The sequence below is a fragment of the Gigantopelta aegis genome, chromosome 12 (genome assembly GCF_016097555.1).
Source record: "Gigantopelta aegis isolate Gae_Host chromosome 12, Gae_host_genome, whole genome shotgun sequence".
Lineage (NCBI taxonomy): Eukaryota > Metazoa > Mollusca > Gastropoda > Neomphalida > Peltospiridae > Gigantopelta > Gigantopelta aegis.
This window is the reverse complement of record NC_054710.1, coordinates 21,706,161-21,717,555: the sequence shown is the minus strand read 5'-3', so window position 1 is coordinate 21,717,555 and position 11,395 is coordinate 21,706,161. Positions and strand designations below refer to the sequence as shown.

The following is an 11,395-nucleotide window of genomic DNA, read 5'->3' as shown; positions in this document are numbered from 1 at the left end:
ACACCGCAAAATGTTCAATGTTTGTGAATTGTAACATTAAACATGGAATTTTATTAGCGTTTACTTTCCAAGCAGTAATAAATAGAAACAGAATTTGCTGCAGAATTCATCAAATTTTACTGAAAAATATGTCGAATTTTACCGCGGAATTTTAAAATGTTTGCCGCAGAATTCAGGGGGGAGTGATAAATAAGAGCATGTGTTAAGTACCTGATAATGATACAGGCTCTTGTGAACCAGAGTTGGGATGTGGGGGGTGAGGGTGGGGTTTGACATTTATACCACAATCCATTTATGTTTGTCCTACTATTATAGAGTGAAACTCCTCTAAACCGGACACCCATGGACCAAGTAAAAAGTCTGGTTTTTAGGGGATCTGGTTTAGCGAGATTATGTTTTGTACTGATATTTGAAAACAGACCATGAAGAACATCCAGTTTTGAGGCAATTCCAGTTTTGAGAGGTTTCACTGTATAACCCCACCCCACTTAACATATCGGTTCTACAGGCCAACGATACCAATGTTAAACATGTGTGATACAGACTGTAATTTATATGTAACATATGGTAACTTGCATTATACATGTATGGTCTGCATTGTATGTTATACCAAATATTTCACACTGCCCAATCAATTGTTTTTATTAAAAGACTTCTTGATTACTTTGTTTTCAAAACATGACATTCTTTACCAACAGTTCTTAACAATACAATGTTGTAGTTGTTAAATTTACAGCACAACGAAAAAGTTGTTAAAAATAAGCTGACCAACTCACACATGACTTACTAATTAATCAACATTCTGAATATATTCATACACAATTATTTGTTTCTCTCAAAATCTTTATATGTTTAAAAAATATTCATTAAATTTTTTTTTCAAAATATTATATTTTTCAAAGTACTGATTTAAGTATTTTTCAAAATATTCATATTCATATAAATATTCAAAAATGTATATTGACTAATTTTTAAAATATTCATATAGACTATTTGTTAAAATATTCATATCAATATTTTTCAAAATATTCATATTAATCTCTTTAAAATATTCATATTAACATATGTATTTGTTTTTAAATATCCATGGTAATATTTTTGAAAAATATTTATTTCAATATAGTGTACCCAAAGGGAAAAAAAATCAAAGACAAAAAGATACATATTATTATAAAATACATATAAAATACATATCAAATATTATATCAAAAATGTTCCAAGAAGCACAAATATCTGTACAAAAATATGAAAGTATTATACAAAAATACACAGCACCTGACAGGCTTCAAAAATACACAGAAAATCTACATACACAATTTTTTATACAGTATACAAAGCAGCGACAAAGTCAACTAGACAAAGGTTACCAACTATAGTCCGTCCCATCATTCTATAAAAATGGTTTCACTGACTATAGTCCGTCCAATCATTCTGTCAAAATGTTTTTTGTAAATAATTTCAGTTTCATTTGACATACGGTAAGAAGAAAAGTAAAAGTGTTTGGGAAATAACAAAAAAAACTAAACAAATTGGTGTGCAATTTAGAAGTAAATTTCATAATATGAAAAAAGGTGTTCCTTGTGGGACAGACTATAGATGGTTTCTGGACCATTTGACTGTTTATGGACAGTAATTTTAGTAAATAGCAAACCAACAACTGAGGGTTCTACATGAAGTATCTCAAACCGAATGATGTCCCTCAAAACGGACAAAATTATTTAATATGAGGCTAGAGGCTTACTACAGTGAAACTTCTCAAAACCAGTACCTCTCTAAGGGGGTCCAGTCTAAAGGGTTTTCAATGTATTTGTATTATCTCCATTTAAAAAAAAAAAAAAACATTGTCAGCATAAAGGGTGGGAGAAAAAACACACAAACAACTTTACAGTTCCTTAAGTCTGTAACAACCGTGACTGAAAAAATCAGCTCAGTGGTAGGTACCCTACAGCTCTCTTTAAGACCCTCAGCCATTGGTCCATCAACTATTTTCAAACTTCACTTGGTCTGACCGTCATGCTATTCAAACATGCAATCAGGAAACCAGACTGGAAACCTGTTCCAGCTAGCCAGATAAGCTGAATTGATTGGTGATTTGTGAACTGTATATATATATATTCATGTACATGTACTTGGTCCATTGTTAAACAGAATCTGTTTTTGTCATGACCGTAACAACCATTTAAACAAAGGGTCAGTGTGTGTCTGTGTGTGTGTGTGTATATATATATCTATATACATATATATATATATATATATATATATATACTCAACAACGAAAGTTTAGCAAATATCTCTTATGACGTCTAAATTTGCCATGGTTGAATAAACTTAAAATAAAACCATGTTCTCCTGTTGTGTTAATGCAAAGGTTGATGAGTTTGTGTTGTTTGTAAATGGTAAACATCAGACATGAATACTAATTCATAAAAATAGGTTAATTTATAAATGCTATGCCATTTCTTTTAACATTAGCTAAACTTTTGTTGTTGAGTATATATATATATACACATATGTATATGTATTGAAACCTGTCTAAATCTGACCCTGAACAAACCAGAATCCTGTCAAAACCAGCCAAGTTTCATGCATGGTCCTGATTTTTTTCAATTTTAAAACATGACCCCCTAAACACCAGATAAATATTAGGTTCCCGGGATGGCTACTTAGTCCATTGTTAAACAGAACTTGTTTTTGTCATGGCTTTAAGAACCTTTTTAACAGACGGTATATGAATAGATCCTCTTTAAAACGTGATATACACCAATTTCCAGATTTTGTAGAGGTGAATATAATACTCAATAACACTACAATAAAGTTTCCATCAAAATGCAATCTATGCTCATTGGACAGGATGTTAAAAACTGTGCTTCCTGTAATTTAAGCTAAGTCAAATTGCAGCAAAACCACAATGTCGTATTTTGTTATAGAACTCTTTATATTTTTCTCAATTGTAAAACACAACCCATGTATATATAATCATATAATCTTGGCCGGTTTTGACAGGATTCTAGTTTGTTCATGATATGATTTATACACACACACACACACACATGTACATACATACATACGTACGTACGTATGTACGTAAATACGTAAGTATGTATATATATGTACTTTTTCCACAGTATGTGCTGTGTTATTTTGTATATTACATAACCCTTGCTGCGACCATGGTACAATTAATACCTTTGTGTTTAAGGACAGACCATGTACAGGTATCATCAAAGACATCAGGACAATAAATAAAACACAGGTGATATTATCAGCTATAATATTCTAATAATAATGGACTAGAAAGTACATCTATTGAAATATATGTACATATATCTATTTTACCAGTACACCATATCAGAACTACTTACATTATTGGAAAATAAAAATTAAAATGATCTACAAACTGCTGAAAATCTTTATACCACACTAAAATAGGTTATTTGTTTCAGCAATTCACATCAAATTATGTTTACTTCTGTAAACATTAAACATTAAAAAAATTCTGTAAACATTATTTTATGGGGAAAAAAAATTGAAAAAAAAAATGGCTGAAAAAATATATCCCTGCACACATAATAATTTTAAACCAAACAGCATAAATCTGGCATATTTGAACTTATGAACTTACATAACCAAATAAAATTCAGACTTCACCATGAGCAGAATTAAGGCAAGCTTAAGATCACTCCCATGAAATGGTGTTTGGTGAACAGTCACGTGAAATTTTAAACAAAATTTAGTAAAATATTTTATTGCAATGCAACCAAGGTGCCACTCTCCTAAAACAAACAGGTGTAAAGAGGGGTGGGAGTGATCACTGGCCTTCCTGATGAAGACTGAAATTTATTATGTCAACAATATTATTAATTAAATATAACTAGTTAAAATTTGCTTTTCATAGTGTATTGGAGTAGGACACTGTAATAGTCAACTTTAAAAAAAAGCATATTTAAGTAAAAATGTTAAGTACATGCACACAATTCTCCCTTGATTAATAGTGTTATCAGATACGAATACAACCCTCTTCCCCATCAATTAGCAGTTTGTCAAAACAAAATCACCAGTATCAGCTATTACGGGCTCTTTAGATATTCATTTTTCACCAATTAATATTTTATGTTTTACAGAATATTAAAAAAAGAAGAAAAAAATATCAACCCTGAGAAAAGACATATTACAAGAGTCCAGTTTATACACGTGATATGCCTTAAGCTGAAGCCGTGAATACAGTACACTACACAACAACAAAGTCAACCAGCCACCCATAGATGGTTTGTCAAAGTCGACTAGCCACTAATAGATGGTTTGTCAAAGTCAACTAGCCACTAATAGTAGGTTTGTCAAAGTCGACTATCCACACATACATGTAGATGGTTTGTCAAAGTCAACTAGCCACCTATAGATGGTTTGTCAAAGTCGACTAGCCACCTATAGATGGTTTGTCAAAGTCGACTAGCCACAAATAGATGGTTTGTCAAAGTCGACTAGCCACTAATAGATGGTTTGTCAAAGTCAACTAGCCACTAATAGTAGGTTTGTCAAAGTCGACTATCCACACATACATGTAGATGGTTTGTCAAAGTCAACTAGCCACCCATAGATGGTTTGTCAAAGTCGACTAGCCACCTATAGATGGTTTGTCAAAGTCGACTAGCCACAAATAGATGGTTTGTCAAAGTCGACTAGCCACCCATAGATGGTTTGTCAAAGTCGACTAGCCACAAATAGATGGTTTGTCAAAGTCGACTAGCCACCCATAGATGGTTTGTCAAAGTCGACTAGCCACCCATAGATGGTTTGTCAAAGTCGACTAGCCACCCATAGATGGTTTGTCAAAGTCGACTAGCCACCCATAGATGGTTTGTCGAAGTCGACTAGCCACTCATAGATGGTTTGTCAAAGTCAACTAGCCACCCATAGATGGTTTGTCAAAGTCGACTAGCCACCCATAGATGGTTTGTCAAAGTCAACCAGCCACAAATAGATGGTTTGTCGAAGTCAACCAGCCACACATAGATGGTTTGTCGAAGTCGACCAGCCACACATAGATGGTTTGTCGAAGTCGACCAGCCACACATAGATGGTTAAGTCAACCAGCCACCCATAGATGGTTTGTCAAATCGTGGGGCATTCATTGGCATGGATAAAAAGTAAATTAGAGAATGGGTCCACCAAGGTAGTTCAATTGTAGGACCCCAGCACCTCAGACGAACACTCTACCAAGTGACTAGACATTGAACCGTGACATTGTTTTAAAGAAAACATTCCCTGCAGTTACCATTCCCACAGTTACATGTACCTGTACCTAGCTGACTTTGTGCTTGTTTAGCGTCCTCCATCTTAATTATTAATTAACTTAATTGTACTGGTATTCGTTGGACCGCCCCACACAGAAGTACAGGATGCTGGACAACAGCGCCAGGGTTGCCGCAGCAACCGCGGTCCAGAAGCTCCAACCAAACAAAGGTTCAATGACGTTGTCCTTGACAACCACCTCGACCTGGTGGTCAATGTGTGCCTTGGCGCCGAACACACACACCGCAACCGCCAACAGTAAGACTGGAGAATACAACACAAATATATATTAGTGACATCTTATTTAGAACACGCACACCGCAACCGCCAACAGTAAGACTGGAGAATACAACACAAAAATATATTAATGGCATCTTATTTAGAACACACACACCGCAACCGCTAACAGTAAGACTGGAGAATACAACACAAATATATATCAGTGACATCTTATTTAGAACACACACACCGCAACCGCCAACAGTAAGACTGGAGAACACAACACAAAAATATATTAGTGGCATCGTGTTTAGAACACACAAAAATATACATGTATTAGTGACATCTTTTTTAGAATTGATAGATTTTTGTACAGCGAAACCCGTCTTAACCAGATCACATGGGCACCTAATATTTATCGAATTTAGATAGGATCTGGTAAATTAGATTTTAAACAAAATTCAGGACCATGAAACATAACTGGTTTTGACAGAATCCCAGTTTGTTCAGGATCCGGTTTACACAGCTTTCACTGTATTATACATCGGAGTTAAGCTCTTGCTTACCAAATGCAAATTAAAGTTGAATGTGGCAAACATATTTCAATACTAATTCACCAAAAAGATAATTTGAAATTCGTCAGTCATTCATAGATGTTTATATCCTTTATGAAACTGTTTTCATTTTCACTGACTAAGACTTGCAATAATTGAACATTATTTCACTCCAGTCACAAAACATGATATGAAATGGAAGCTTGTTTAATATCTTATAATACTCACATGTCAAGTTGATGAAGGCTCCCGCCGCCTGGTGTGGGTTGCATGTTTTACACATACAGCACAGAGAGAACAGGCCAATCAGGAGAGACAGCAGGCTGCTGGCCACAGCGCATGACAACAGGCCTTGCACCGCCTTGAACCAGTCTGCAAAATAAATATAACATACAGCACAGAGACAACAGGCCTAGTACTGCCTTGAACCAGTCTGCAAAATAAATATAACATACAGCACAGAGACAACAGGCCTAGTACTGCCTTGAACCAGTCTGCAAAATAAATATAACATACAGCACAGAGACAACAGGCCTAGTACTGCCTTGAACCAGTCTGCAAAATAAATATAACATACAGCACAGAGACAACAGGCCTTGCACCGCCTTGAACCAGTCTGCAAAATAAATATAACATACAGCACAGAGACAACAGGCCTAGTACTGCCTTGAACCAGTTTGCAAAATAAATATAACATACAGCACAGAGACAACAGGCCTTGCACCGCCTTGAACCAGTCTGCAAAATAAATATAACATACAGCACAGAGACAACAGGCCTAGTACTGCCTTGAACCAGTCTGCAAAATAAATATAACATACAGCACAGAGACAACAGGCCTAGTACTGCCTTGAACCAGTTTGCAAAATAAATATAACATACAGCACAGAGACAACAGGCCTTGCACCGCCTTGAACCAGTCTGCAAAATAAATATAACATACAGCACAGAGACAACAGGCCTAGTACTGCCTTGAACCAGTTTGCAAAATAAAATATTAAATATAATAACACATTTCAGGGTTGTTGTTGTTTACAGTACATGTACATGTATGTATAGCCCAACATGAGTAAATTAAGCAGGGTTTCTGCCAGAGGGTACAAAGGGTAAACTCACATATATATGGTACTCTAAAATCTTGGAAATTAATGGATACGTTTTTACAATTAAGAAAGTAAGAGAACTGTTGTTTAAAATGCATGTATGTCAAAGTACATGAAAATGGATTCTTTTAAAAAATATTTTCAGTTTACTTTGATGTAAGAAAATAAAGTGTTTTAGAAATAACAAAACAATACTATTTTTGTGTGCAATTTAGAAAACAATCTGCTCAGAAATAAATAATTTGTAGTAAATTCTATAGTATGAAAAAAGGAGTTCCCTGTAGAAATGACTATCACAAAATTTAGGGGGGCCCAGGCCCCCACCACCCCACCCACCCTAGATCTGCCTCTGGTAATGTTGCTATCATTCATTTGAGGTAACAGTTTACATTTTCATTCCATCTTGCAGACAGCTAGCTATAAAAACTGGGTGTGTGCATTGATACATTGCTTCTCGTTCCTGCCAGTACACCACGACTGGTACATCAATTAAAGGCCATGGTATGTGATTGTGCATATAAAAGATCCCTTGATATACTAGTGAAAAATGTAGTGGGTTTCGTTTCTAAGAATATACATGTACATCAAAATTACCAAATGTTTGATATATCCAACAGCCAATGATTAATAAATCTGTGTGCTCTAGTGGTGTCATTAAACAAACGAACACACTTTTTATACATTGCTTACATATATATGTAGATGTGAAACCAATTTAAAAACAAACTCAAGTGACCTTTTACCACCAAAAGCTGAACTTTTAACTCTTTACTTGTAAAATACAGAAATAAAGGTCAGATCACCTCCAGCCTACTTTGTACAACACATTATATGCAGAAAAGAGAAAAGAAAACAAAAGTGATCAAGTCAAATAAAATGCTGTAAAATCACATCTGCAGTATACATTGGTGATGATTATCAATTTTATTAGAAAATGTTAACATTATCAACATCAGGAACCTAGCTTATAACTCTACATGCACATACATACATTACAGCACAGCATTAATTCATTTTAACTTATTATCCAATTAAGGTTCAAGCACGCTGTCCTGGGCACACACCTCAGCTATCTGGGCTTCCTGCCCAAGACAGTGGGTTTATATTGTAGTTGGTGAGAGACTGTTCGGTGTATATAGTGGCCGTACACCTACCAATCGAGTCGTTAAACATGCTCTCAATGGAGTTAGTACTGGCAGTTCTGCCAGAGGGAACAAACGGTACAATAATGTACCCTAGTAAAATTTTGGAAATTATAATCGTACATTTTTATACATTTTTAAAAAGATTATACTATAAGAGAACTACTGTTTAAAACATTGTCAAAGCACATGGAATGTAGTGTCCAATTTCAAAAGCTTTCAAACCCATGCATAACCACCAGGTAATTACGGGCATTTATGATCTGTTTTGTTTTTAATATGTTCTGGTTCAAATTATTTTCTGGCAGGAAGCCTGGCCAGGGTGCGAACCCAGTACCTACCAGCCTCAAGTCTGATGGCTTAACCACTACACCACCGTGGCCATGCAGTCACGCACACATCAGTTTACTGTGTCATTAATTATGTGCAACAACAGAAGAAGAAGAGAAAAACCGGGACTGACAAAAACACAGACATACCCAGCCCGTCTGCTGTTAATTACCACGGCAATGACAAAGGTCTGCTGGAGATACCAGTCCAGTGAGGCAAGTTGCCATGGCAATGTCAGTTCAGGGAGACAACATCAAAAGACTGCCGAGGCCCTCAACCCTCTGAAGAATGTCAGCTTTGAAAAGTTAAAACTAGTAAAAGTGACAGTGTCGGACAGACTCAGGTTTGTCAGGCTGCTTTACGCATCCAGCACACGTACAACTCTTGAAGTACTAAGCATATTTTTAAAAAACACTGTCCTTCCTTTAATACCATAGAGGGGCAGATGTACATGTAGCCCGGCCAGCTATCCTGTCTGTGGGAAGGAAGGAATGACGCACTCAACACATTTTATTTACGGTCATATGGCATCAGACATAATTATGGTTACGGACCACACAGATACTGAGAGAGGAAACCCGCTGTCGCCACTTCATCTTTTATATGCACCATCCCAAAGACAGGATAGTACATACCATGGCCTTTGTTACATCAGTTGTGGAGCACTGGCTGGAACAAGAACTAGCCCAATGGGCCCACCGACGGGAATCGATCCTAGACCGACCGCACATCAAGCAAACTCTTTACGTCTCGCCCTTTAATACCAGAGAGGGGCCAATGTAGGTCAGTGGTAAAATGCACGCTTGATGTGTGGTTGGTCTGGGATCGATCCCTGTCGGTGGGCCCACTTAGACTAGGCTACTTATCATTCTAGCTACATGTATAGTGCACCATGATTGGTATCAAAGGCTGTGGTATGTGCTATCCCAGGCCTCTGAGAATTAAACATCTGTGTGACCCATTTGTTGGTTACGCACAAATAAATCCAGGTAACTCATTTCCTTTTGGCGTAACCTGTTATATTCAAGTAAATGGTTTTCAAAATTTTGCGCGCACTTAAAATAAGATAGGATTAAACATGCGTGTGAACGAAACAATGGTTCTCAGAATTTTTAGAGGCCTGTATCCCATCTGTGGGATAGTGCATATATACAGGGTTCATAAACTTCCAGGACTTTTAGCCACTAGCTATTTTGGGTCATTTTCTAGGATTGATTTACCTAAGTTTCCTCAACAGTCTGAATACAAACAATACTTTGCTACTAATGAAAAAAAAGTAGTGGGTTTCCTATCCAAGTCTTGATGACAAAATTACCAAATGATTGACATCCAATAGCTGAATAATAAATCAATGTACTCTAGTGGTGTCGTTAAAACAAACTTTAATAACAGATCTCCATGTTAAAATCAATGTACTCACTCTAGTGATGTCGTTAAACAAACTTTAATAACAGATCTCCATGTTAAAATCAATGTTCTCTAGTGGTGTCTTTAAACAAACTTTAATAACAGATCTCCATGTGAAAATCAATGTACTCTAGTGGTGTCGTTAAACAAACTTTAATAACAGATCTCCATGTGAAAATCAATGTTCTCTAGTGGTGTCGTTAAACAAACTTTAATAACAGATCTCCATGTTAAAATCAATGTACTCTAGTGGTGTCGTTAAACAAACTTTAATAATAGATCTCCATGTTAAAATCAATGTTCTCGAGTGGTGTCGTTAAAACAAACTTTAATAACAGATCTCCATGTGAAAATCAATGTACTCGAGTGGTGTCGTTAAAACAAACTTTAATAACAGATCTCCATGTGAAAATCAATGTTCTCTAGTGGTGTCGTTAAACAAACTTTAATAACAGATCTCCATGTGAAAATCAATGTACTCTAGTGGTGTCGTTAAACAAACTTTAATAACAGATCTCCATGTGAAAATCAATGTACTCGAGTGGTGTCGTTAAAACAAACTTTAATAACAGATCTCCATGTCAAAATCAATGTACTCGAGTGGTGTCGTTAAAACAAACTTTAATAACAGATCTCCATGTGAAAATCAATGTACTCGAGTGGTGTCGTTAAAACAAACTTTAATAACAGATCTCCATGTGAAAATCAATGTACTCGAGTGGTGTCGTTAAACAAACTTTAATAACAGATCTCCATGTGAAAATCAATGTACTCGAGTGGTGTCGTTAAAACAAACTTTAATAACAGATCTCCATGTGAAAATCAATGTACTCGAGTGGTGTCGTTAAACAAACTTTAATAACAGATCTCCATGTGAAAATCAATGTACTCGAGTGGTGTCGTTAAACAAACTTTAATAACAGATCTCCATGTGAAAATCAATCTACTCGAGTGGTGTCGTTAAACAAACTTTAATAACAGATCTCCATGTGAAAATCAATGTACTCGAGTGGTGTCGTTAAACAAACTTTAATAACAGATCTCCATGTGAAAATCAATGTACTCTAGTGGTGTCGTTAAACAAACTTTAATAACAGATCTCCATGTGAAAATCAATGTACTCTAGTGGTGTCGTTAAAACAAACTTTAATAACAGATCTCCATGTGAAAATCAATGTACTCGAGTGGTGTCGTTAAACAAACTTTAATAACAGATCTCCATGTGAAAATCAATGTACTCGAGTGGTGTCGTTAAAACAAACTTTAATAACAGATCTCCATGTGAAAATCAATGTACTCGAGTGGTGTCGTTAAAACAAACTTTAATAACAGATCTCCATGTGAAAATCAA

General features: G+C 35.7%; 1 protein-coding gene across 1 annotated transcript in view; it reads right to left on the bottom strand.

The window, feature by feature from the left end:
• Positions 1 to 2,452: 2,452 nt before the first annotated feature.
• LOC121386955 overlaps positions 2,453 to 11,395 on the bottom strand; it is a 29,428-nt gene continuing 20,485 nt past the window's right edge. Inside the window, exons 2-3 of the mRNA XM_041518011.1 lie at positions 6,291 to 6,434; positions 2,453 to 5,553 (exon numbers count right to left, since the gene is read on the bottom strand). Coding sequence (XP_041373945.1) covers positions 5,351 to 5,553; positions 6,291 to 6,434 — 347 coding nt within the window. The 3' untranslated portion in view covers positions 2,453 to 5,350. The remainder of the gene's footprint in view (positions 5,554 to 6,290; positions 6,435 to 11,395) is intronic.